At 47.3% G+C, this 27282-nt stretch overlaps 1 protein-coding gene across 1 annotated transcript in view; it reads left to right on the top strand.

Moving 5' to 3' along the window:
- CTNNA1 (catenin alpha 1) overlaps nt 1–27282 on the top strand; it is a 118757-nt gene that overhangs the window by 74166 nt on the left and 17309 nt on the right. Inside the window, exons 10-11 of the mRNA XM_058848353.1 lie at nt 12671–12763; nt 23158–23314. Coding sequence (XP_058704336.1) covers nt 12671–12763; nt 23158–23314 — 250 coding nt within the window. The remainder of the gene's footprint in view (nt 1–12670; nt 12764–23157; nt 23315–27282) is intronic.

Raw genomic sequence — 27282 nt, 5'->3', positions numbered from 1 at the left:
TCTCAATGGTGTTTCATAAGCATTGATTTTTTTTTTTTTTTCTAATTGCTTTAATTTATCTGAAGAGACTGCTCTGTGCCTTTTTTTAATGCACTGGGTTGCATCTTGCATATGGAGTGATGATTTTCTCATTTTCAGTGAAACCCATGAACAGATGCAGACGGCAAATTTATTTGCTTGGAAAGAATCACATTTGGGCACTTGCAGCTCCATAAGCTTTCTGTAGCCTCTTGCTCTGACATTTCCCCCTTCTGTTGCCCTCACTGTCTAGCCCGATGTCCTGGAGTCATTCTTCAGTCTAAAATCTAAAAATACCCCTCTCCCAAAGCCTGAAGCCTTGCACACTTGCTACATTTTTCCTGCAATTATCCTGATTTGCTCAGCCTTGCAGCCTGTATGTTCTTCAGAGAGTCTTAACAGCTGCAGGTTTTTTACATGTGAAAGTCTTTTTAAAAATGTGAAGTGGATAAAACATAGCTTGGATTTAAAATAAAAACTGGATTTTGCACTGGAGGCATCATGAAGGTCTTGAAAAGCTGAGGCTTGGCTGTCCCCTGCCCATTGTCCCTTACCTGGGCACGGCCAGGTACCATTTATTGCACACAGAGCATGGGATGGAAGAATCCAGCAGATCCAGAAGTTAATCTGCTCTGACAAGATTATCCTTTGTGTCTATCAGCCACCTGATTTCCAGGGTTCCCACAGAGTTTTCCAAACCTCTTTGGAGGTGGCTTTGCTCATTCTTGCAGTGGCCTCCCCTCCTGCCTGCCAGCACAGGGGTGCTGGGGATCCCTCGGTGCTGCCAGGCAGGGATGAGGCTCCTGGGGAACAAGACAAACACCCGACTCAGATACTGACTTGGAGTGTTTTCCTGAATTCCATTAAATCTCAAAACCCAGCATTTTCCAGACTAGGGTCATTACCATGGTACCTCAGCACCTATTTTTCCAGTACTCTCATTTACAGAGGGAAAAATATCTGCCAACTCAGGTTTGTCTTTTATTGCTTTTATTTTTAAAGTAATTTTGTATTACAAGGGAAATGTCCTTGCACTGTGGTCTGGAGAAGAGAGACAGGGTTATTTCCCATTTAAAATGGAGACCAAAATGAGCAAAATGTCTCTTCCAAAGCACAAGCACGTTTTCTGTAATTTGTCTATAGATAGCCTTGGCAGCAATTTAGAGCTAATGTCTCCAATAAATGACCAGTGTAACTCTAATGTGCCCTCTAAAGTCTGACACTCTTCAACAGCCGATGCACTTTCCTTGTAAGTTCATTTTATTAGTCAACTAATTCATAAATAAATTAAATTCTTCTCGTAGAACATGCTTTCCTTACATTCATAATCAGGAAAGCAGGAAAGCCTCAGCAGAAAAATGTTCCTACATTTTTCAACAAAACTGGATATACAAATTTAATACATCATACATAAGTAAAGGCAAGTAACCTTTTAATAGGATAACTTCTGTTCTTGTAAGGTTATTTTTTGAGGCCAGTCTTCTAATGCTACACCAAATAATGTATGAAAGGCTCTGTAGGATGCTGATAGAGTTTAAAAATTATTTTGGAAGAGGAATAAGAGACTTCAGGGTAATCTTTCTGTCCAGATTTTCATTGTAAGTGCACATGGATAAGCAGGGCCATGACAGCGAAACTGATGAAAGAGATGAAGGGATTGAATCCTCACAAATCTGGGCAGCAATTTGGCTTCTGGAGACAATTCTTCTCTTTGGAAATCCTCATGGTTTGCTGCTGAGTGGAGGAGAGGCATTTCTGCCACACCTCAGCCACAGGGGCAGTCACCTGGCTGTGTGACTCTGTGCACACCTGGGCCAAGGCACATGTGGAGAGGGTAGAATTTGGAGGTGAATGAATTTGGGGTTTGGAAAATATTAATGTACTTTTTATTTCAGTGGAAACTGCCCTGTGTTTACTCTGTTCCTTTTTCCTTTGGAAACAGAAGCTTTGGCAGAAAGGGAAATGTGTAAAAGAGGTCAGGAGGTGTGAAACAGTTGGGTTTAGGTGGTGTTGTCATGATGTCTTCAGAGGTAGCTGAAAAGCAATAGAGTCCTTTTATTTTCCAGATATTTAAGTCTTAATTCCAACAGCATCTTTAAGTGGCTTTTTGGGTAAAGTTTTTTATAGATGTGGCATAAACGTTTTAATTCTTGATATTTAACTAAAAGCCTTGATGCATGTCTGGATTTTCATCATCTTAGTCATTAGCAATATTGGATTATTAGTCATGTCATGTCATCAAGGAGGTGCCTGAAATCTGTGTGGATCTCATTACTGACACTGTTTTGTCGTCTTTGTGAAGAGCACAGTGTACTGACAATTACAGTTACACTGCCATGAACAGTTGTCTGAATCACCAAAAACTGGTTTAAACAGCTAATAATAGGCACCAAGTTGGAAGCCTTTAGTCAGATCAGAAGGCAGCATGTTCTGAGTGATGAGCAAACTGAGATGGGAGAGAAGAACAATTTCACAGAATCCCAGACTGGTTTGGGCTGGGAGGGACCTTAAATCTCATCCAATTCCAGCCCCCTGCCAATCTCCACATATAAATCCAAGTATCAGTGTCCAAGTTCATTACCTCAAGTTCTTCTCCTGTAGTTTGGATAGATTGTGGTGTTCTTCCTTCAGATCTTTATTTTTCTCTGCTGTGGCTGATTGAGACAAATTACCCCAGGTGAGGAGCACGAGGCTGATGCTGCATCCTTGGCACAGAACGCCCCAGTGCCGGCTCCAGCGGGAGCAGAGCGGCCCCAGCAGAGAAACGTTGGTCACTGGTTGGTCTGGTGGTGACATTCATGGGATCTCAGAATGCTTTGGGTTGGAAGGGACCTCAAACTCCACTTGTTCCACCCCCTGCCATGGCAGGGACACCTTCCACTGTCCCAGGCTGCTCCAATCCCCTTGGAGACTCCCAGGGATCCAGGGGCAGCCCCAGCTGCTCTGGGCACCCTGTGCCAGGGCCTGCCCACCTTGACAGGGAACAATTCCTGCCCAATATCCCATCCAGCCCTGCCCTCTGGCAGCAGGAGCCATTCCCTGTGTCCTGTCCCTCCATCTCTTATCCCAAGCCACCCCTCCAGCTCCTCTGGAGCCCCTTTAGGCCCTGAAAGGGGCTCTGAGGTCTCTCCGGAGTCTTCTCTTCTCCAGGTGAACACCCCCAGCTTTCCCAGCTTATCTTCATTTCTACTTTGATAAACACAGAGACATTTTTGGATAAGGATAATTATTTGGGTCCTGTCCAAATATCACTACTAGAAACACTTTTATTTTAAGGAAAGGTATTTGTGTTGCTAAGGAGCATCTCAACGGAGGGTTTGCTCTGAAGGTTTCAGCTGAAGCTGAGCTCTCCATCACACACCAGTGGTGTCATTGCTGCCACAGTAGCTCAGCTAGACTTGTGTAACTAACGTGGTTTGTGATTATAACAACATTTTAACACTTTAGCTTGTTTGTCTGAGGGAGGAATAGTTCCTGTGCCAGCAGTTACATCTGCTGCCACAGCTGCACCGACCAGGGGCACGGTGCCCGCGTCGCACACTGGTGTTCCTGTAGCTGCCCTGCTTTCCCTCAGGTCTGTAGAGAGGATAATCCACCAGGCTGGAAATATAGTGCTGCACTTTCCTGCTGTGGGAATGCTTTATGCTGCAGATGTATTGATTCCCTTCAAACACCTCTTCTTTCTGTCTGATTGAAAACCTTTCCCATTGGCAAGAGGGAAGTTGTCTCCATGCTGCCCTTGCTGGGAGTGGATGGAGCCCAGTTTGGTTTGTCCTGATGCACAAACTCTGGGATTGCCCAGCTGGGTGGAAAACTTCCCTTCTCCATGAAACTGTGGCAACACATGGGTGGCTCTCTGCTGGGGAAGAGCATTTCCTCAGGGCATGGAAGGAGCTCACCAGTGTGGAGTAGAGCTTCTGCAGGACATCTGTACCTGGAATGGCACCAGGGAGCTGGAGAGGTATTTGGAGACAGGTCTGGACAGGGTGAGAGGCAAGTGCAAAGCTATATTCCTTAATTAGAATTTTAAACACACAGGTATGTGTATTTACACCTAGAAATGTGGAAGTATTAAGATGTAATTCCAAGCAAAAGGTGGTTGCCCATGGAAATACCGATTGCCTCAATGTAAAAGGGAGCAGGGTGCACAATGCATCTATTTTTATACTATTATATTACTTAAGGAGCATGGAGAGACAGAGCAAGGGGGAATGGCTTCCCACTGCCAGAGGGCAGGGCTGGATGGGATATTGGGCAGGAATTGTTCCCTGGCAGGGTGGGCAGGCCCTGGCACAGGGTGCCCAGAGCAGCTGGGGCTGCCCCTGGATCCCTGGCAGTGCCCAAGGCCAGGATGGACAGGACTTGGAGCAGCCTGGGATGGTGGAAGGTGTCCCTGCCATGGCAGGGGGTGGCACTGGATGAGCTTTGAGGTCCCTCCCAGCCCAGTTGAGTCTGGGATTCTGTGATATTGTCTCTGATCCCTTTCTCTTGCCATCACCTGCCAGCCTGTTGAAATAACAAACGGTGCAACCTCCATTCCTCGTTGTCCAAAATGCCAGCCCTTTGCTTGCCAGTTTTGTTCCAGCCAGCTTAAACTTCCCCTCCTTGTGTTTATAACCAGACTTGGAATGAAAACTGTTCTCATCTTCATGTGAGGCTACAGAGCTCTGAAAATAGCAGTTCCCTCCATTTAGTCCTTCATTCTCTTCAGTGCTTTACGTCTGCAGTTTGTCTGCCTGTGCCTTGTTTTATTTAAAGACTTTTACTATTTTCAGGTAATACACTGGGATTGTGTTGCCCACAACAAGCTCTTGCAAGGCACCTTCTGTGGAGCTGCAGCCACATGCAGCTACTGAAGTCATATAAAATCACAAAGCAGTTGACAGCACGACTCCAGTAACTGTGCAGTCCCAGTGGATTCGATCCCTAGTCCCCCTGCATTAAAGAAGTGGAGCTGCTTTGTGTAATTCAGATTTTGCATCTGCCTCTGCAAAATGAGGGGTTTGTAGGGTTAGAGTTAACACATCTGTAGCTGTAACACTTCTCCCTCATGGAGCACCTGTTAGGGCTGGATGTTAAAATGCTCAGATTCATCTTGAATATTGAGTGTAGTGTACAGGTGAATAAATAAATGTATGGACTTAGTCAATAATGAAGGCCTTTCTGGAGAGGGATGGGGATTACATAATCGGCACATCTCTTCTGAGAGCCCTCAGTTGCCATTAGTTTTGCCAGAAAAGTTGTTTCTGCAGATAAATTAATTTCCTGAGCTTTGACCAGCGTGAAGGGAATCGGGACAGGTTTTTTTTAACATGGAGGAGGAACAAATTAGCTGTGCTCTGTTTGAATTTTGTGAGAATATCAGATATACTTTTCTTTAGCAAATCCCTGGGAGGAAAATGTTCAGTGGCTGCCTGTCCATTTTTTCTTTTTTTGCTTTTAAAAAGGGTGATTTTTTTTAAGCTGCTTAAAAGTTGGAATTTGCATTCCCAGAGAAATTGTAATATGTAAAGCAAAAAACATGGAACAAGCAGCTGAAGTTTTGAAGTTTAATCAGAAATGAAAATGCTGGGAACACCTTTGAAAAGCTTGGTTTCCGTGGCTCTGAAATTCCCAAAGTATCTGTGTACACTTGGATGTGGGTTTGTTATTTTTGTGTAAGAGTTTTTGGTTATGAGAGGATTCTGCTTGATGTTAAACTGAAAAGTTTCTCAGCGTAAGACAGTTGGAAAACTTCTTTCTGCAGTGGTTTTTTTACAACTGCAGGTTCAAACGAGAGCGCCCAGACTCAGAGAATTCAATGAGGGAGTGTTTGGCTCCTGCACAGGGAGGATGTGCAATCCTGGGCTGTGGCAATGACAATAAACATTGCAGAGCTGCTTCAGGCTGCACCAGCTCAGGATGGTTGCAGCAGCACCACTTTGGAGGCTTTGCCTTCCTGACTGCCTGGAGAAGCTGTCCTGAAAAATTGACCTGTAAACAAGGAGGAAAAGCTGGGAGGTGTTTCTGTGAGGTCAATCCAAGTGCATAACTCAGAGGCTTTAACACATTTATTGTCAGCCTTCGAAATCCTTGGAAAGGAAGGTTTAAAGTGTTAGAGATTATAATGCCCTTTTTTTTTTTTTTATTGCATCTTTTGTCTCTTGTTAAAAAAGCAATTGGGCAGTCTTTCAATAAAAGTAAAGTAACCCCTCTGCCTAAGGCAGGGAGTCTGGGCAAAGAGAAGGTGGAACAAGTACAAAGCTGGAGCATTGTTAGACAGAATCACAGAATATTCTGAGTTGGAAGGGACCCACAAGGATCATCAGGTCCAGCTTTTAAGTGAATGGGGGTCAGACCCACAACCCCAGTCTTTTTATTAGCATTGCTGGGTTATGTTCAACAAGGTAATTTACGAAGCTTAACACTGACCCCAAACTTGTGTGGTTGAGGCTTCTGCAGTTTTTTAATTGCTGGAAGATTTAACTTCTTAGTCACGATCTGAACAAATTTTGAGTTTAAAAAAACAAACAAGCCCAAAAAATGTATTTCGTGTGGAAAAGGTACAACCTGTGTCTTGTCAGGGGAGGCGGTTCTCTGCCACACATTGTTAATAATTGTAGAAAGAACAGCTTTAGAAATGTCAAGTCTCTTCTGATTTAAATATTAGTAAATTCTGAAGAGTCAAAGTTAACTAGAATTTGTGATGGAATCACTCTGTGACAGATGGTACAATTTTTTTTTTTAAATATTGCAGTTACACCTTCTTATTAATAACATATTCTCAGCTGACCCATGGCCCTGAGACAGCATCTGCCTCTCAAAAGGAACCACTTAAGTTATGCCTTCTCCAAAGGCACAGAACCATGGAATCATTTAAGTTGGAAAAGCCCTCTGAGACCCTCGAGTCCAACTGTGCCCTCAGCACTGCCAAGGCCACTACTAAACCCTGTCACCAAGTGCCACATCCACAGGGCTTTTCAATCCCTCCAGGGATGGTGACTCCACACCACTGCTCTGGGCAGCTCTGCCAGGGTTTGACAATGCTTTCAGTAAAGAAACTCTCTAATACCTGCCCTGAGCCTCCCCTGGCCCAGCCTGAGGCCGTTCCCTCTCCTCCTGTCCCTGTTCCCTGGCAGCAGAGCCCGACCCCCCGGCTGTCCCCTCCTGCCAGGGACTTGTGCAGAGCCAGAAGGGCCCCCTGAGCCTCCTTTTCTCCAGGCTGAGCCCCTTTCCAGCTCCCTCAGCCCCTCCTGGGGCTCCAGCCCCTTCCCAGCTCCGTTCCCTGCCCTGGACACGCTCCAGCCCCTCCAGGGCTCTCTGGCCATGAGGGACCAGAGCTGGACACAGCCCTCAGGGGCCCCAGCAGGGCCAGCACAGGGGATGGGCACTGTCCTGGCCCAGCTGCCACCTCAGGGCTGGCACAGCCCAGGGGCCATCGGCCTCTGCCCCCCTGGGCACCCTGGGCTCGTGTCCAGCCACTGGCACCGGCACCCCAGCCCTCTCCTGCTGGACACTTCCAGCCACTCCTCCCCAGCCTGGAGCATCTGTGGGCAGGACCCACACCTGGCATGGCTGAACCCCACACAGCTGGCCTCAGCCCATGGATCCAGCCCGTGCAGATCCCCCAGCACATCCCCTCCTGTCCCCAGCACATCCCCTGCTTCCCCCAGCACATCCCCTCCTGCCCCCAGCACATCCCCTGCCCCCAGCACATCCCCTGCCCCCAGCACATCCCCTCCTGCCCCCCAGCACATCCCCTCCTGCCCCCAGCACATCCCCTGCCCCCAGCACATCCCCTGCCCCCCAGCACATCCCCTCCTGCCCCCCAGCACATCCCCTCCTGCCCCCAGCACATCCCCTCCTGCCCCCAGCACATCCCCTGTCCCCAGCACATCCCCTCCTGCCCCCCAGCACATCCCCTCCTGCCCCCCAGCACATCCCCTCCTTCCCCCAGCACATCCCCTCCTTCCCCCAGCACATCCCCTGCTGCCCCCAGCACATCCCCTCCTGTCCCCAGCACATCCCCTGTCCCCAGCACATCCCCTCCTGCCCCCAGCACATCCCCTCCTGCCCCCAGCACATCCCCTGTCCCCAGCACATCCCCTGCCCCCCAGCACATCCCCTCCTGCCCCCAGCACATCCCCTCCTTCCCCCAGCACATCCCCTCCTTCCCCCAGCACATCCCCTCCTGCCCCCCAGCACATCCCCTGCCCCCCAGCACATCCCCTCCTGCCCCCAGCACATCCCCTCCTGCCCCCCAGCACATCCCCTCCTGCCCCCCAGCACATCCCCTGCCCCCAGCACATCCCCTCCTGCCCTGTGTGCTGCTGTCTGAGGTTACTGAGGGAGCCCTTGCCCCCCTCTTCCAGCAGAGACATCAGACAGGGCTGAGCCCAGGGAGCCCCAGCGGTGCCTGGCCTGCATTTACAGCCATTCACCTCCTGGATTGTGCCGGCACCAGAGGCACTCACCTCAAATCATCTTGCAGCGTGCTGATGCCATCGTTAAACCCCGGGGGATTTGAGTTTCACAGACGGATCTGTGCCCCTTTCCGGAGGAGCCCGTCCGGCTGTTCCGCCTGGCACCGTCAGCTCCGTGCCAGGGGCGGCCGGGGCTGCGCTCTGCATTTGGCACTGGGGGAAACTGAAGCTCATTCCTCTAAATGCCAGCAGCTGCTTGGGGCCTGCCCTGCCTTTTGGGGTCTGAGAAGCCGCCTCTGGGCCGTGGCTGTGCACTCTGAGCCTCGAGAGCCTCGAGATCTGCTTTCCAATCAGTCTATCAGCAGCCAGAGGTGGCTGGGCCGCGCCGGGCCGCGCTCTCGGGGCTGTCTTCATTCCCAATGTATTTTTAACTTTTTTTCAAGAGCTTGCTCGTTGTGCTGATTACATTATTTGCAGTGGTTTTGTCTCCTTTGATGCCTGTGCCAGTAGTGCTTATGTAAAGGGACTTGATGATATTGAATGGTAAGAATGAACAAATGCAGCGGGAATTCAATTGCTATTTTGCTCTCAAGCACAAGTGTTCTTCTTTCTAAATCAAGTCTGACCACTTACTATGTCAGTCAGCTGCTTTGTTGGAGACATGGAGAAACTATTTAATTCACATTTGATTTAAAGGAAATTTTTTGTTCCCTTGAGGTGCATTATTTAATTTAGAAGTTTGGAAATGTATGATTTCCAAGCGCTCTGTGGGCTTTGAAAGAGTTGATCTTCATCTCAGCTACAAAATCCAATGTATTATGGGTATGTGCCAAATAACTGGCCAGCAGTACCCTGTCCTCTGAAGGGAGAGAGAGTTTGAAATTATTTGTCAGATCACCCAGGAATTCTTGCAGATGAGTCCTTTCAGGTACTTTTAAAATTAAATTTCTTGAACCTGCAGCCATCCACCTCAGCTGGTATGTGCAATTTCAGAATTCATGTTATAGAGCACCTGATAATTACTGACAGTTTAGAATACCTCACTGTTAGGTCATTTACAACTTGATTAATTAGTAGACACAGCCCATCTTAAATTCCAGATTTTAAGAGGCTTGTGAGCGTTTTCCAGTAGTTTGACAGAGCCTTCCCATGGGTGCAGTAAGTGCTGCACTGCTGTGAATTTACAGCCCTGTCTGCAGCACTCTGAAGTCATCTCAGCTGCTGCCACGTCTCTGATGTTGAGCAGAGTTTGCTGGGAAGTTTGTGTGCTGATCTGGCAGAGGAACCACCCCAGCAGAGCGAATTGCTGGCTGTTGGATGAGCGTGCTGAAATGTTGAGCTCTGGAGCCGCAGCGCTGGGATGGGATGTGGCAGCCAACAGTTGGATTGTCTTAAACTGCCAAAGACCCTCAGTCAGGGAAGCACACACGCTCCTTTCATGAGGGTTGGCAGTGCCAGTTGGGCGCTTTCTAAAGAAGAATTGCCATCAGTTGGGTATTCAGGAGAAAAATGACTGTTCAAAAATGACTGTGCAAAAAAGCAAATTTTCATTATACCACGGTGGGGACACTCCATTATTAACTTCTTTGCCTTTCTGTGCTCAGACAGAGCAGGGTTTCTGTGCGCTTGATTCATCACACTTGGCTTGAGAGACAGCACAACATCTCCAGATATCGGAGAGGCTGATTTTGTAGTGCTTCAATGTCGCTTTTATTCTGCCCCTACTCAATAGAGCTTTGTGTTCTCTTCACTCCTAGAGGTTGTAATGCTGCTGTGGAGGCAGGAATGATGGGGAAATATGGACCATAAAAAATATTGGCAAACTGGTGTTTCTCAGAAATATGACCTGTGCTTAAACCAACAGCAAAATCTTTATTTGACTTTTAAATCATGGCATCTGATTGTCTTTTGATTCTTGTGAACCTCTAAACAAAAGCATGATGTACTTTTACATCATCCCAGCAGCTCGCTGGGAGCCGGGGATTCAAGGCATGGCAAATGTGCAGGAAAACTGCGTGATGCTCAAACACAAACCCTGTGGGAGAGGGTGCTCCAGGGCCAGCTGTTTGCTGGGGTGCCGTGCAGAGGGGCTGGGCTGGAGCTGTTCACAGAGCCCTGGCTCAGCTGGGCCCTGCCTGCAGCGCTGTGCAGAGAGCTGGGGACATCCTGTACTTCACCCCTGCATGCAAATCCAAACATGAGTGGAAGAGAAACTTCAGGAGAACACAAATCTTCCTGAGAGCTGGCAGGGTTTCCTCTGTGTTGTTGATGCTGCACAGTCTTTCTCTCAACTTCAGTTTGTTTTCCTCCAAATATGTGCTGTCACATCTGTTTGCTTGCTTGTTCTGTGCTGGAAGCACCTCTCCTCTTGACACCCTTGCTTTCCATCCTCTGTAACTTGGCTTGGAGCTGGAGGGAGGAAGAGGCTGTGTGCTTTGCAGTGGGAGCTTGATTTTGCTCCCCAAATTGATCATGGGATTGATGAAAAATGCTGTTCAAGTGTAATGGCACGTGCTTGATGGTTTGCAGGAGAGTAATGTATTCTGTGTGGGAACATCTGCCGTGAGGGAAGGGCTTGGGGAGGGGGGAAAAGCACGTGGTAAAGCTGCAGATACTACTTCAAAGTGACTTATATGAAGGCAAGGAATAGTTTAATTACAGGCAGAATGGAAATTCCCCAGCTTATAGAGAAAAGTATCTGGAGAAATCTGGTTCAGTGGTGTTACTGAGCATCTGCTGGCTCCTGGTGATGCTTTTATGGCACATTTACAGGGGGCTTTGCAGGTTGCTCAGCCTCTGGAAGGACAGTACTCTGTGTTCGTCTCAGTTCACTTGCTGCTATTTTTACAGCTTTCTGTGTTCAAATGGCTCAGAATAACATGCTTGTCATTCACCTGTCAGCTGAGAAATGTAACTTATTTCAGACTTCCTTCCCCTGAGAGTAGCTCTGGGGTGAGGAATATCTTCAATTACCAAAAAATTCTGTGCTGTCCCCATCCTCCGTGCTCTTAAAAGGCAGGTGTTTACAGAGGTCCCTGCTTCAGGCTGACCTAGTTAAGGGTGATGCTGTGCAGCAGGTCAAGGTTGTGGAGCAAACTTTCAGCATCACAAGAGATGCTGTTCAGAATTTGAAGGCCTGTGGATGCATCTCGAAGATCTCCTGTACCGGTTGTGTCTGATGAGCTGCAGCATGGAGGGAGGGCTGGAGGAACCTGCCAGGCTTTACCTGACACGTCCTGTCACAGAGGGGCCCTCAGGGAGCACCAGCAAACCACCCTGAGCTCTCTGGGGCTGCTGCTGTCCCACCCTGGGGGACTGGGCTGTGAACCTGGGACTGCAGCTGCTGCAGTGCTGCTCCTGCATATTCACTGGAGAGAACTCGCCCTGATCGGGGCTAGCAGGGATGTCTGCCCTGTTTGACTGGCTGGGGGTAGAGCTGGACCTGCCCTGACCCAGAACCCCCAGCCCAGGGCTGGTCCCACAGCAGGGGAGGGGGATTCTGCCCCTGTGCTCAGGTGAGACCCCACCTGCAGAGCTGCCCCAGCCCCGGGCCCAGCACAGGGAGCACCTGGAGCTGCTGGAGCCAGGCCAGAGGAGGCTCCAGGATGAGCAGAGGGATGGAGCAGCTCTGCTGGGGGGAAAGGCTGCCACAGCTGGGAATGTTCACCTGCAGAGGAGAAGCTTTGGGGTGAGCTCAGTGTGGCCTTGCAGGGCCTGCAGGAGCTGCAGGAAACATGGAGAGAGAGAATTGCCAAGGGCTGGAGGGACAGGACACAGGGAATGGCTGCCACTGCCAGAGGGCAGGGATAGATGGGATATTGGGAAAAACTCATTGGCTGTGAGGGTGGGCAGGCCCTGGCACAAGGTGCCCAGAGCAGCTGTGGCTGCCCCTGGATCCCTGGCAGTGCCCAAGGCCAGGTTGGACATCGGGGCTTGGAGCAGCCTGGGGCAGTGGGAGGTGTCCCTGCCCATGGCAGAGGGTGGCACTGGATGGGCTTTCAGGTTCCTTCCAACCCAAACCATTCTCTGATTCCATGATCCAAAGTGCTGTGATTTTATGTCTTATAGAAGGAACGGGTGCCATTAATGGTTTCAGCACTGGTTAGAACAGAACCAATGTTGAATCCTTTTGTTCCATGATGGGTTACTGGTAGCTGGTCACTGTTGGGATTAGGCAAAAGTTTTTTAAAGAAGGAAATAACCCCCAATTCTCACAGCTGTGTTTTTGTTTTGTCTCCCCTCTGACACAGGTTGCCAACTTGGCCTGCTCCATCTCCAACAACGAGGAAGGTGTGAAGCTGGTTCGCATGTCAGCCAGCCAGCTGGAGGCCCTGTGTCCCCAGGTAAGGACACAAACCCCAACCAGCTGGTGCTGCTGAGGACGTGCTCTGGTCTCACACTGGCTTCTTGTGACTTGCTGCAGAACTTGATTTTTCCCTTTAGTACATGTAGAGAGAGGATGAAATGCAGCATAGGCATCAAGACTTGGGAACTGGAAAATCCATGGCAAAGGATTTCACTGATGTGAAAGGGTTGTTTTATGGCATAGCTCTAATTCCATTTGGCCAGGACATTCCAGTAACCTGCAGTTAGGAAATGTGGGAAGCTTCAGTGGTTTCCTATGCACATCTGTGCTGCAGGAAGGTGCCTTGTGAAGGTGCTAGCACTGCTCCTGGGCATGCTGTAAGATGAATTATAAAATACTATTTTTGCCTGAGTAGAATATAAATATGCCAAATAATCTTCCCGATGGAGTAGGATGAGAGGAAGTTGGCTGTGTGTGAACAGTGTGAGCCTGGCTGAGGCTACCTTTTAATTAATAACTTTTTAATGGAAACAAGGAAATTAAGTTTATATAAGCACTAGACTATCCTCTTCCTTTTTAACAGCCTGGTGTTTTAAATGCCAGCTACTAGATACCTGGATGAACCCCTGAGGACTGCAGGGTGCTGTTTATTTGTGTAATTTATGTTTTTTAAAGCAACAGGAAATTCAGATCTAAAGTATCCAAATAAGCTGTTGCTGGTAAGGAGGAACTAACAGAAAATATATACTCAGAAAAATCGGCAAAATGGCATTTAATGAAAATAAAGTATATTGTCTCAGGATTACTTGGAATTTTCTCCAGGTTTTCACATCTGTGTTGGTCTTTTTTAAAACCAGTTGAAAGGAAGAGAGATGTTCACCTGTACCCACTCCAGCAGGAGGGGATTTGGAGGGAGTAGGTGAAGGCAGTGTGAGGAGCAGGACTATTTTACCTTTTGTATGACCTGCAGGTGCTGTTAAACAGGTGAAGACAGGCCCCTGAACATAAAGCATGAAATCCTAAAGGAGGCTTTGGGCATCCCAGAGGATGGGATGTGCTCCCACTCCTGCGTTTGGCTGAGCAGTTCTCTGCCCCCACCCTGTTGTGAGGGCTGGGCATGACTGCTCAAGCCAAAGGCCAAGTTCTGCACTTGGAACAAAGCATGTGGAAGAAAAAGCTTTTAGAAATCCATCTTCCCTGATATGAGGGCTTGCTCTTTCCTGAAGGAGCTAACTAGGCTGATGTAAGTTTTTTTTAGTTATCTCCCAGAATATGGGTGTCTAACGCAGGGTGTTCCAAACAAATGCTGCTGCTTTTGAAAATAATCATCTGAAGAAAGTTAGGTTCTTTGAATCTAAATGTTTCTGGTGGTTGTCCAAGTCTGTGGGGGTGTTTTCTTCTCCCCATTGCTGAAATTGTGTGTATTTCAGACTCTTCTATCTTTGCTTTTCCAACAACTGCCTATTTAAAGAAATCTACTCCTGGATAAAATAAGCACAATGATAGTCAGCATGAAATAATGACCCAGCTGTAGTCACCAGTGTAGCCACATCTCCTGAAGTGCAGCTGTTAACCTCTGACTTTGGGGATTATGGACAATATATTTAACACACATTGGAAGTTCTGAGTATCTATAAATGCACAAGGGCTTTAACTGATGGATTTTGGCTTTACAAAGGTCACATCTCTGAACTTCCAAGCGTACAGTTTAGATGCTCCACTGCACAGTCTTGCCTTAATTTCAGGGTCGTCACCAAGAGATTAGTAAATGACACGATAGATGTTCGTAGCAGTTGAAAGAGTGCTTTTATATTACATTACATGCTCTGGGCTTGATTCTTTAATGCTCTAAGAGTATTTAAACATGTTGTGAATGCTGAGAGATAATTAGGGGCACTTGTCTAAGCTATTTTACAAATGGCATCTGTGTTTTCTGGTAACAATAGCTCATCTTGTGCCAGTGCAAGCAGCACAGCTCTCCATCCTCCTCCTCCTCAGCTGCCTTCCTCAGCTTGTCCCCAAACCTCGGGTATTCTCCACAATCTTTAAAAGATTCTCAATATCAAAAACAGCAAACTGAGATTTTATTTTATTTTTTAGACAAACTACCTATTTGTTTTGCAGTTTATTTCTGACGAGATTCACAGCTGCTTCTTGAATCCTCTTGGGTGGCTGTGCTGCACAAATGTGTGAATTAGGCATAAGATAGAGGTTAAACCCAACATGATATGCCCTATATATTTTTGGAGGGTTTTTTTGCTCAGATGGTATTTTTCCAGGAAGATGCTGGATTCAGAATGAGTCAAGTCAATCAGTAATTACAATAGTCTCAGAAATTTCAAGATATCAGTAGCACGCAGAAATACAATGTATGAAATGTAATTCAAAGTATTGCTGTGCTTGAAAGATGAAACTGAAATTTAATGTACTTGAGTCTCAGGTAACCTCTTAAATAGTTTATCTGAGAAGAGGCCATTCTGGGAGTAGGGAATTCCTGGTTAAAGAATGATTTCTGCAGAAATCAATCTGTAGAGTTAATTATAAAAGCTGTAGCTCAAATAGAGCCGTAATTCGCTCCCTTGCCATCAGGAGCCATTGAACTGGCAGCAGGAGGAAGGAACATGCAACTCTTCAAGCTGGCTGGGGAAAACCTGGAAGTTTTGTTGGTACTGACAAGCAGTCAGTCTTTGCCAGTGTCACCCTTGGGTTCAGACCTCCTCAGGTTTGAAATTTGCTTTGAGACAAAGAAAATGCAGAAAATTTTTCATCCAAAGGTCTCTACAGAAACAAGCAGTCAATTTATTTAGCGTGGTTTTGTTACTGGAAATCAGCTCTTCCTCAGGAGTAACTTCATCCTTCCTGTTTGTAGGTCCCCAGCCAATTAGCACAGAAATTAATGTGAAGTTGATGACTTAATGGGATATTTAGAGCTCCCTTTTGAGGGTGCAGGATGAACTGTGCCCAAGTAGCCAGCTGGGTGATTTTAATCTGGGTTTACAGGGCAGAAATAAGACAGCTTCATTGGATCACTGTGTTTTCTTCCTCAAGCCCTGCATTACAAGCCTGCCTGAATTCTTTCCTTTGAGAATTGCTGGAATTCTGTGTGTGGAAGGAACCAGCTTTGTCCAGCACCTTACAGGAGTTCCCTCAGCCCTGCCTCGCTGAGTGCTGGGGAACAGGCTGGGCTGGAAGGGGTTAAGATGAAGGAGCAAAGTTCTCCATCACTACAGTTAAATTAAAAAAAAAAATAAAAATGCTTAAACTGTCTTTCCTAATGGAAATGGAAAATTACTGCTGCAAAATGCTTGGAATAGCTGCCTGTGCCTGCCTTTGCCTTGCCGAGCGCGGGGGGAAGTTTTCTTTGCCTTAAACACAGAGCTTGCCAATGGTGAATTAGGGAAAGATTTTGTTTATCTCGACTCAGAAACCTGGATCCTTGCTCCCCACTCTGGCGTCTGCGCTCTGTTTCCAAGAAGGACTTGCTTTGGGAGCTGTTTTGTAAGAGCATTTTGCATGAGAGACGCCTGGGAAGAGAGCTGAAGCCATCAGTGTTTCTGATCCCAGCAGCTGTGGGTGTCAGACACCAACAGTGAGAATGCCCCAGCCTGGCTCTGGAGAGGAGGAATTGCTGCAGCCTTTGGGTGTGACAGTCTGCTGCCACTCGAGCTCCTTTTAGCAGCTATGCATTGACTTGCTTTCTGCAGCCTCTGTGAAGTTCAGACTCCTACCCAAACTGCACTTGGGCTGAGAGCTGTAGGAAATAACTGTGGGCTACAATTCCCATCGAGTTCGGTGTTTGCTCCTGCCAGCCAGAGCTGGAGCCCATTGCCCTGGAGGCGCCTGCAGGGCAGGACAGACCTGTCCCGGGGCACACAGGACCTGTTCCCCATGAAAGGTGGGGCTGGGTGCCTTTCTCCACCACAGCCCAAAGAGCTCATCCTCCCGAGAAACTTTGGGAGGCCACCAGGCAGCACCTGGAATCACAGGTCCCTCCCAACCCCCTCCATACCTGCTGAGTGTGCTTGGAATTGCTCGCCACGCACACGCGTCGCCCATCAAACTGGCTCCAGAGAATTCTTGGATTAAATTACATTTTTAATAAAAATAAATTGGCTCTTCTCATATTAACATCTTGTTTTAATAACTGCTTGTTCACATCCTTCTATTCCAATTTTGAGCTGCTTGAAAAGCCATTTGCTGCTTATAGATTTCTGATGAGGCAGATGGCTCATATGTGATCACACCTACTGACACAGAGACAAAATACCAAAGCAGAAGGAATCCCATGGAGAGTTCTAGAAACTTTTGTTTAAAAGTTGGATTATCTTAGAAAAATCAAAAAAACCCTGCAGATCACCCCTCAAATCAACCAAACCCAAATGTGACCAGCAGACTTCATTCTCCTTGAGTCCCCAGTCACCACCAATTTCCTGGTGGCTGTTGGAGAAAACCTCGTTTTTCTTGCCGTAAAGACTCAACATCAAACAATTGTCCCTTTTTTTCATCTCTTTGAAAGACTGTCAGATTTTTTTGAATGTTCTAACAAGCAGATCTGTTTCCAGACTGTTTAATTACAGGTGCTTGAAACATTTTATTGGCATTGAGTAGAAATGCTTCTAACTAAAAACTTAACACTTGGGTTGCAGATTTGCGTCGCCCAGGCTCGCTGGGAAGAGCTGCCAGCACAGGCCAAGGCTGACCAGAAAAGCAACAATTTTAGAAATTCAAACAGTTACTGGTGCATAAAAATAAGCAAAGAGTAGGAAAAGGATTCAGTTCTATAGAAAGAAGCTTGTTAGGGAGTAAGGGTTGTTTCAGGATCTGAGGAGCACAGTGGTGGAACAGCTTCCAGGACAGACACAAAGTCCCTGAGACCCCCAAAGTTTCAGCATTTGAAGCCAGTAAAATGCAAAATGGAGCAAGATAAATGGCACCAAAATTCTTGCAGCTTCTACGTGGACTGGCACTGTAAAATCAGCCCTCAGTTCCAAATGAAAATGCTTTCTTCATGGATGGGGAAGTTGATAGGATAATTATCTATACACAATATGCAAATAGCAAATCCTGCTGTGACAGTACATGCTGGGCTGGGGAAGGGCTTTGTGCTGAGGGGACTGGAGCAGCTCCCCTAGGGAGCCAGGCTGGGAGAGCTGGGAATGTTCAGCCTGGAAAAGTGAAAATTGTGTGGAGACCTCAGAGCCCTGCCAGTGCCTGAAGGGGCTTCAAGGAACCTGGAGAGGGACTCTGCATCAGGAACTGGACCCCCCGTGCCAGAGGGCAGGGCTGGATGGGATATTGGGCAGGAATTGTTCCCTGGCAGGGTGGGCAGGCCCTGGCACAGGGTGCCCAGAGCAGCTGGGGCTGCCCCTGGATCCCTGGAAGTGTCCAAGGCCAGGTTGGACAGGGCTGGGAGCAGCTTGGTCTAATTAAAGGTGTCCCTGCCATTGGAAAGGGGTGAACTTTAAGGTCCTTTCCAGCCCAGACCATTCTGTGGTTCTAAGTTACTCAGTAGAAGTGTGGATCTTTTTACAAGACGAGTAAATATCTCTGCAGAGATCCCTGCAGTCACTCTGTGCGTAACTCACAGGAAAGGAAAGTGCTCAAAGTGCCTTTTATACATGGGAACAAAGTATTGGAAATCAAAGGAAACTTTTCCTTCCTCTTTTGGTGCATCAGCCTCTGTTCGTTGCTGGTCAGTGCCATTAGAGCTTCTGAGAGTGTAAAACAATCTGCTGTGTGTTTTGCTCGCAGGCATTTCAGCTCAGCAGAGCCTGCAGAGTGCTTTTTGCTGTACTCGAGTGCGTGGAGGGCTGGCACACACAGATGTGGGCATGCAAACCTGGCCTGGGATGGAACTGGAAGTGACTTCAGTGTCCTCCTCATAAACCATTTTTAACACTTGGAGCAAAGTGCAGTGAGGAGCAGGGAAGGGGCATGAGCAGGGCGAGCACTGGAGGCAACTCTGGCATCTTGTGTATGTAAAGTTGAATAATGAGAAGCTTCTTATGACCTGCCAGGAAGCAAGCCATGCTTTATTACAGGAAATTATGGGATTAAAGCCCAAAATCCACCTGGGCAAGGTCAGAGAGGCTTGGTGGGCTTCTTTTCACATACTCCTGAGTAAGACTGATTTCACATCCCTGCTGAGGCACTTCGTGTGTGCCACTTGTTCCTCTGCCCCTGAAAGGAGAGCTGATAGATGGGGGCTTGTTTTGTTAGCTTTTTCTTTTTCACAAATGCAAAGCATCCTGGATGTGTAGGCCACAGAGCTATTTCCCAGCTCATTATCCACCTGCCACAAGAAATCTGGTGAGTCAAGGTCTTTATACAAACCCCAAGCCCAAGTGAGTTATTTAGGAACTGCTGATGTTTTGGTTGCAAAGCAATGGTGTGCAGTGAGGGGAGAGGACTGGGGGTTCACCTCAGAGCTTCTGAAACTGTAAAACTGCTCCTTGTTGGGGCACAGTGACATCCTAAAATCAATCCTACAGGAATCAAGGAAAAGCTAAACCAGCTGCAGGAAGAACATTCTTTTGGAAGGAGCAAGAGCTTCTTATCAAAATGACTGAGGCAAAAATCAAGAAGTGCTTGAAGCCACTGGAATGGGTGTGGGTCACACGTGGTGTGTGCTGATACAACAGGTTGGGACTGCAGTGCAAATAGCTGGGTCAGAGTTTTCCTCTCCCAAGTGATGTTTCTTCCTCTGGCCATGCCAGCCAAGTATTCAGAATTATTCTTTGTAAGAACAGCACCACATGGAAGAGCTTTCCTGGCTTCTCTGACTTCCAACTGGGGTGTTATAAAGCTGAGGCTGGAAGCCATCCTAAATTTAGCTTAAAAGAATTCATTCTGGCTGACCCAGTGGCTGTGATTTACCCAGGTTTATCTGAGGTCCAGGTGTTTCCTGGCCAGAATAGCTGAGATTTTTGGGAGAGCCTCTCTCAAGCAGCTACAGTGTTGTAACCAAGGCAGGAGTCGCTGCAGGGAGCCTTGGAGAGCCCTGCCCTGCAAAGGGGAGAGGACACAGCCACGCTCGGCCATCTCTGCTTAAAACAGGGAACATAAAAGCAGGGAAAAGCAGCAGCTTCTTCCCATGGAAGGGATGAGAAGAGGACTCAAGGCTCAGACTGAGACATCCATTCCAATCTTTGGAATGCTGAGCCTGCCCAGGAGTTGCCAGGGCCTGGCTGCTGCCATGGGAAGCTGTGAGGTGCAGGGGAGAGGCTCCAAGGAACGCGCTGGAAGCGCCATCCGGAGCGTGGAGCTGTCTGACTCGAACACTGCAATTGCTACATGAAACAAAGCACCGATAAAAATAGTGTGTTTTCTTGCCATGCTTCATTTCCTTCTGGATAGGCTCAAAATGTCCCTGTTTGATTCTTTTCTTTGTACAACTTCAGTGAGTCATTGTGATCACAGTGCTCTGGCAGCATCTTGAAAAGCTCTGAAATACAAAATATTTCCCTGAAATTGCCAAATGTTTCACATGGAAGTGGCTACATTTCAGCTAGTCCGGTCCTGATCTTCCTGGGGTTTAAACTCTGTCTATCTCCATCCTGTGAGAGTTACTGATATTTTAAAGTAATTGCCCAATGCTTTATGTGTTTTGGAGAAGGAAAAGTGTATTGTGGTCCATCCATCCCTTCCCCCAAAAAAGTGTTTCCTCCTCCCCCTGAAAGTGTTTCTTTTTAGATAATAAAGGGATCATAGTCCTGCTACATACACACACTATTTAAGATCCAGCATCCCTGTCATTTTCCCACATCTCTCTAAGCACCTGTTGGAAAATAAATCAATCACTGTGTGCTGGATACCAGAGTATATTCCCTGGAATAGATTACGTGCAGGGTGTTGTCAGTGATCCCTGGGACATTTCCTCAGGCACAGGTGTGAAACACATCCAGGATGATTTGCCCACCTGAATGCTAAACTCTCCACAGAGTGAAGGCTTTTATCACCCCTGCTAAAGCTGCCTGTTGTGGCCACTTTGCACATGGAGATATGGAGTGTGTGCTATAAAAAGGGACTGCTGAGCTTGTCTGCTGCCCTGAATTTCTCCCTGAGCACACTCACACCTCTGTGGCTCTCCTGAGCTGTAGGTTTGTCTTTAGTTCCATGAAACCTTTGATATCCCCACCAGGTTTCCTCATCTCCAGTGCTGCTGGCTGCTTCCCTGCTGCAGGAATGTCTGTCTGTAAGGGAGATCAACACTGGTTTTGCTTGATCACTTTTATAAAATACATTTAGCTTGGCCATGCATTTTTGCTGTAATGTATAAAAAAATACATTTTTTCTGTTTGAACAAGCTGCCTGTTGAGAGGAGGATGATGCAGCCTGTGCCTCCTGTGCTTGGATTTGGTGAGGACACAGAGTTTGAGGTTGTGGAGCAGTTGCAGAGCTCTGTATGTGTGACAGCTCTGCCATTACCTGTGACGAGGTGCTGACCATGGACATCTGGGCTTGACATGCGCTATTGGCGCAGATTAATTGTCCAGACAGCTGCTGTGTCCAGACAAACATCTCACTGGAATCCAGGCCATATGTTCCTGCAGCATTAGTGCTGCCCTGTCTCAGTGCTTACAGGACATTTTATATCTGATATGGGCCAAGGCAGGTTGAGCAAAGCAGAGAAAATGTCCTGACCCTTGGTATCGCCTCGCCACCATCTCTGTCTCTGTAGTGACAGTTTCTAGCAGGATAAAAGTGAGAGCAGATTTCTAGAGCATTGTTTGGTTTATCTCCCCTGTTTCCAGGACACTTGTTCAGATTCATCTTCATGAAACCTTGGATATCTAGATTTTGATTGATAGGTGGTTAATTCATTACATCCATCAGACTGGGGGGAGAGGTGGCAGTGGCTGGACTGCAAATCAGGGCTCTCGAGCAGAGGACAGGTTTGCCTCTCTAAAACCTCTGTTTGTGTTTGATTTTAAAATTCTAAACATCATTTTATTGGGTGTTGCAAGGCTTTTTGGGGGCTTTCAGGACTTTCAGTTCCATGTGTGAGGGTGGCAGGACTGCAGGGACATTCCAAAGGGACATCCTGACTCCTGCAGGTGCCACACAGGTGTGACCCTGGGCTGGCTGGAGGAAGGGGAGCAGCAGAGGAGCCCTTGGTGGTGGTGGGGACAGGGACAGTGCTGTTCCTCCAGGCTCAGAGGTGTGTTCATCCCCACAGACCCCTGAGCAGATGCTGCTGAGGCTCAGGTGCCACTTCTTGTGTTTGTCACTCACCAAACGCACCGAGCTGGGCTGGATTTGTGACCCAGACCTGCAGCCCCAGCTCCAGAGGCAGCGTGAGGAGCAGCCCAGCTCTTCTGTGGGTTTTCCTGTCACTGCTAACTCCTGGCATCCCTCGGGGGAAGCAGCCTCCTCCTCCTGCCTGATTCACTCAGTGCCATCCCAGTACGTTTGACATCACCATCATTTCCATGTTTAGTGAGTTATATATTTTTTTAAATGCTTTGTGACACTTGTAAATGAAGCAGGTAGAGAAAATAGATTTTGGAAAAGCTGGAACATCTGGTGCTTGCATGTTTTGGTCATCAAGTTTGTGAAATTAATACAGTCCTAAAGTAGAGAAGAAAAATGACACCTTGAAGTTGTGAGTTAATTAGCTCTGCCTCTCAGGTGCTTGGGAACAGGGCTGGGATTGTCACGCTCCGACTGCCATGGCTCCTCACACCTGGCACGTTTCCAGGTCATTCTGCTGCAGCAAGAGCAGGACCAGGATGCTGGGATTGGTTTCTCCCCACATCCAAAGAGGCTTTTGTGGTCGTTTGAATAGCATTTGTCCTGCTAATTTAAACTAGGATATGGTGCAAATTCTGGTCTTGGGGTTTGAAGAAAATTAGGAGAGTGTATTCAGAAGGAGCAGATCCTGTTCCCTGGCTAATCTGGCTTGTTCACAGCCACAGCAAAAATCTGAAGTCATTACAATAATTACTGGCAAGATCCAGAGTAAAGCTTCAAGGAAAAGTGATAAATCAAAATTTATCTGTAATATTGTATTTGCATATCGTTTCTACTTCAGTCTGTGTAAGATTAATCTTTTTTTGACCTTTTTACTGAGGTTTTGGCAAGTAGCAAATGCAGCCTTAAGTGTACTAAATGTCATCCTGTCTAAAACACTTAACAACACAGCCTTCACTGGGAAAGCAACACCTTGTTACCATGAGCTGCTAAAGACAGGTGAAACCAGCTCTTGAGAAAACTTACCAAGTGATTTTGCTTCTAATAACTATCCATAATAAACGTGAAAGCAGGTATGAGTTGCATGTGAGAGCAACAAAATTAATCACTTCTGTGTTTAAACATCAAGTTCTTCAAAACTTACTAAACTTGCTTTGTCTGCTGCTGAGTTCATTGGATAAACACACAGGAGGTAAGCATTTCTCTGGGATGTTTTAAAAATGCAGAGGTGTTTTACAGGTTATCAATGCTGCACTGGCTCTGGCTGCTAAGCCCCAAAGCAAGCTGGCTCAAGAAAACATGGATCTGTTCAAGGAGCAGTGGGAGAGGCAAGTGCGAGTGCTGACGGATGCCGTGGATGACATCACCTCCATCGATGACTTCCTGGCTGTGTCAGGTAACCAGGGCTCCAGAGAGAAATAATCACCCTCCTGAGAGCTTAGTCCTGGAAAGGGGTGGTTTGGACACACGTTCTGGGGTCTGGGGGGCTTTTGGAAGGGATGGTGGTGTCACACCTCACCTGGGATCACCTTGTGCCCAGCGAGGTGTGGAAGTGCAGCAGGAGATCTGGTCTCAAGAAGACACTTTATGTCCCAAGAGCAGGAATTGCTGGCTGAACTAAGGATGAGCTACCATTTAGCTGCTGTAGATGAGCCTCACCAGTAACTCTGGGGGAAATGGAACATGTTTATGTCCGAGGTAGGAACTAGCAGGAAAAATGATCCCTCAGGTCAATTCAGACTCTGCCATGTAAACAAAACTGAATATCAAACCATGGTTGTACAAGTTAATTAAAATAAAACTGTTCATACCATGTCAGCTTTAGTAAAGTTTTAAGAGTTTTTAAAAGAGATTGGATCATTATAATAGATTAATAATTACATTTGGCAAAGTGCTTGCCAAGATAATCCGTTTTATCAGCATCTTGATAAAGACCCACTATCAGCTGCTGTGACCTAGAAATAATGGGGGCATTTTTATTTCCACATCCTTTAATTGTGCTCTAGTCAGAGGACATGGAAATGTGAGCACGTGAATTGTGTCTGCAATAATGTTCACAAATCACCACTGCAAGCTGGGAATCTAATTTCCATGGTGCAGGCAGGTTTGGGCATCTCAAGTGACCTAAAAGCTCCAGTTGTAAAGAGAGATTTCAAAGGAGGATGTGTGGAGTCAGAAGTTCCAGGTGAACATAGTTAGAAAATGTAGAGGAAGAATTAAGGTCCTGAATTAAGAGATTGTATTTGTTTTATGATTAAGAAAAGAAAAACCAAACAAAAGCCCAAGTGGTGTTCCTGTGAGGAGTCACCTGCACTGTCATACACATTGTGTTGTGGATCCCTGGGCTCTCAGTGAAATTCCTCTTTGCAATAATGAGCATAAACTCCTTGTGCAGTCCAGTATCCGAGCTCGTTGTATCCCTGGGTGCTCACTGGGGCAGCAGCAGCTGGAATTGCACAGCTGGGAGGAAATCTCTTCAGAGGGAATTGTGTGCTGAGGTCCGAGGCTCCTCTTGAAGCTTGCCCACGAGTGTACAAACATTAGAGAAGGAAAAGCTGGGAGTGTGTACAAGCACAGCCTGTGTGGAGCTGCCAAAGGGCGTCTCCCTGTGCCCCCACAGGGCTCAGCCACTGTCCTGAGGGCTCTGTCTTCCTGCAGGACACTGGGCACTGGCAGCTCTGCTGGGGGGCTCTGCTCCTCAGCTCCTGCTGGGCTGCTCCCAAGAGCTCCAAGCTGCTTTTTAAGACAAAAGTCGCCACAAGGAGGAAGTTGCATCACTCAGTAAAATCCCTTTCCTTCCCTTCTGGTCCAGGTTTAGCACCACAAGACTAAAGTGAGTTGTGGGCAGGACAGCCCCATCTCCTGCAGGGATGCAGGTTAGAACAGAACTGGGTTTTTGGTTTAATAACCAAATCTATTGCATAGCTGTACTCTGAGGAGCTTGGCAGAGAAGGTTTTTTCCCTGGGCTAGTGGCAGGTTGACTCAGGAGACTTCACCTCAAGTGAGTGCTCACCACCCAAAATGGAGCCAAGGAAATGCAATTTGAGATAACTCCAGACATTCAAGTGCATTCAGTAATTATTAATACATGTGTGCTATCAAAGAGATGGTAGAAAAGTATTAAAGCAATAAATACTCTTTTAAATATTATTTGTTTTAACTTTGATAAATGTTTTCCATATAAATGCCACAACTCCAATTCATCTGCTAGAAGTCTGAACTTCTCTTTGGATGAAGTTGTGGCAGGTATGATTTATATCAAGAGCTGTTTAGGTTATTAGGATGTTTGTATCAGTTACTAACTGGGATGTAAGCAGAATTTAAAGGAGTTCTTGTGAGTGCATGAGTGTGTGCATGTATAAATATGTATGTAAGCCATCCCACATCCCTACTGTGTGGTGTGCTGAAGTGAAGGCTTCACCATTCAGCTCATGCTACAGAGCTGTATCAATTATCTACGAGGAAAGGCTCCGTGAGAGGGATGCTGGGTTTAGGTAACAGCAGAAGAGCAGAGATGGAGGATCCTTCAGAGCACAGTGCTGCAGGTGAGCTTGCAGGTGACAGCATTCTCCCAGGTGCAGCAGCAGAAGGGCCCTGTTGGGTTAGGGCAGGGTCTGGGGGAGGCTCACTGTCAGCGTGGGAGATGGATGGCACAGCAGCCTTGTAGCCTAGAGATGTCTGTGTGCTTCCAGCCATGAGTGATGTGCAGCTCAGGGAGCTCCAGCATCAGAGGTGCTATCTCCTGAACAATCCTTGACAGATTTTTCTCATTTAAGTTGGTGTTAGTTGTTCTTTTGACCATTATAAACTGCTGGCACCTCCATCCTCCTGTGCAAAATTCACAGCTGAAGTGTGCTCCGTGTGAAAAACCTCCTTGTCTTGCACTGTCGCCTGTTTGCTTCATTTGATGCCCCTGCTTGTACTAAAGATGGTGAAGAGGTTTTCCCTATTCCCTCTCCGTGCTGTTTGCAAACTCACAGAGTTGTGCCATGCACTTTGTCAGTCATCACTTCCCTGACTGCACAGTCTTTTCCTGTTTCATTATTCCTCATTTCAAAGCTCTCCTGTACCTTGTGTAATTCTTATCCCTCTTATCAGTGCCTTCCTGAAGCACTCTGGGTGTGTTGGTGTGCCCACTATCTCTGTTCTTTAGAGCAGTTGCTGATAGCACCATGTAATTGTCAAATTCAGTGTTCTGAAATTGCCTGAATCTCCTTTGAAACCCTCTTAAAAAACCATTCCATTTGCTGCCTTCTGTTCCTGTGCTGCTGACAAAGGTTTATGCCACAGATTGCCCATCTCAGTGGAACTGTTTTTTCTGAAGAGCCTCCCAGTGAATATTGGCAGGATGAGCACTATTTACAAGAGTGTGAACTCCCTGGAGTTTGCTCCATGTGCTGCCTGACCTGGCTCCTGCAGTGCCCCTTGGCAGCAGAGGTTCAGCATGGAAATGCTTCTGAGACCTTCCACAGGAGGTGCAGCACACGAGCACAGCTGCATTTATGAATCTGTGGCTTCATCCCCCGACTGTTGCTCTTTGATTTTGATCTCCTGTAGCTCTCAGACTCCCTCACAGGCTGCTGGGGTTGTTTGGAAAAGCATTGCTTAATCCCTTTAATGTGGAGGTGGGTGGAGGTGGAAGGTGTTTGGTGGGTGTGGATTGAGGATTGACAGTCGTGGGTGACTTTTTATTCTGTAGCTTTTCGCAGTTTAATATATTTCCTTGTTTGGTCTAAAAGTCATTTCTGTGGAAAAAATACCTTTCCTTTTACCTTGTTGCCCAACCACACCATTTTCTCTGTAGCTATTTTGGTGGGACAAGATCCCTTTGCTGTTGCCTGTGTTCTGTTGCTGTGGGATGTTTCTCCTGCTCAGCATGGGGACAGGGGGGTTTGGATGTGGGACAGGGGGGTTTGGATGTGGGACAGGGGGGTTTGGATGTGGGACAGGGGGGTTTGGATGTAGGACGGGGGGTTTTGGATGTGGGACAGGGGGGTTTGGATGTGGGACAGGGGGGTTTGGATGTGGGACAGGGGGGTTTGGATGTGGGACAGGGGGTTTTGGATGTGGGACAGCCTTCTCCCATCCCCAGAAGTGCTGGTGGGGAACCCATGCTCCATGTGCCAGTAGGATGGGGAGCACTGGGTGTATTCACAAGAACTCAGCACAGGGTCAGATCTTACCTGTTATCATCCAGCTGGAGAATATCACCAGAGCAGATAGACCTGACAGTCCTGCACTTCCCTGGGCCCTTTGCAAGCTGCCCTGTGGGTTATCTCCCTCTAGAAGGGACTCTCTGGCCACTTCACATCTGCAAAAAGCATTAAATGAGCAGCAGACATTTAAATATTCACCTTCCTTTT

The sequence above is a fragment of the Poecile atricapillus genome, chromosome 13 (genome assembly GCF_030490865.1).
Source record: "Poecile atricapillus isolate bPoeAtr1 chromosome 13, bPoeAtr1.hap1, whole genome shotgun sequence".
Taxonomy (NCBI): domain Eukaryota; kingdom Metazoa; phylum Chordata; class Aves; order Passeriformes; family Paridae; genus Poecile; species Poecile atricapillus.
This window is presented reverse-complemented; position numbering and strand designations above follow the sequence as displayed.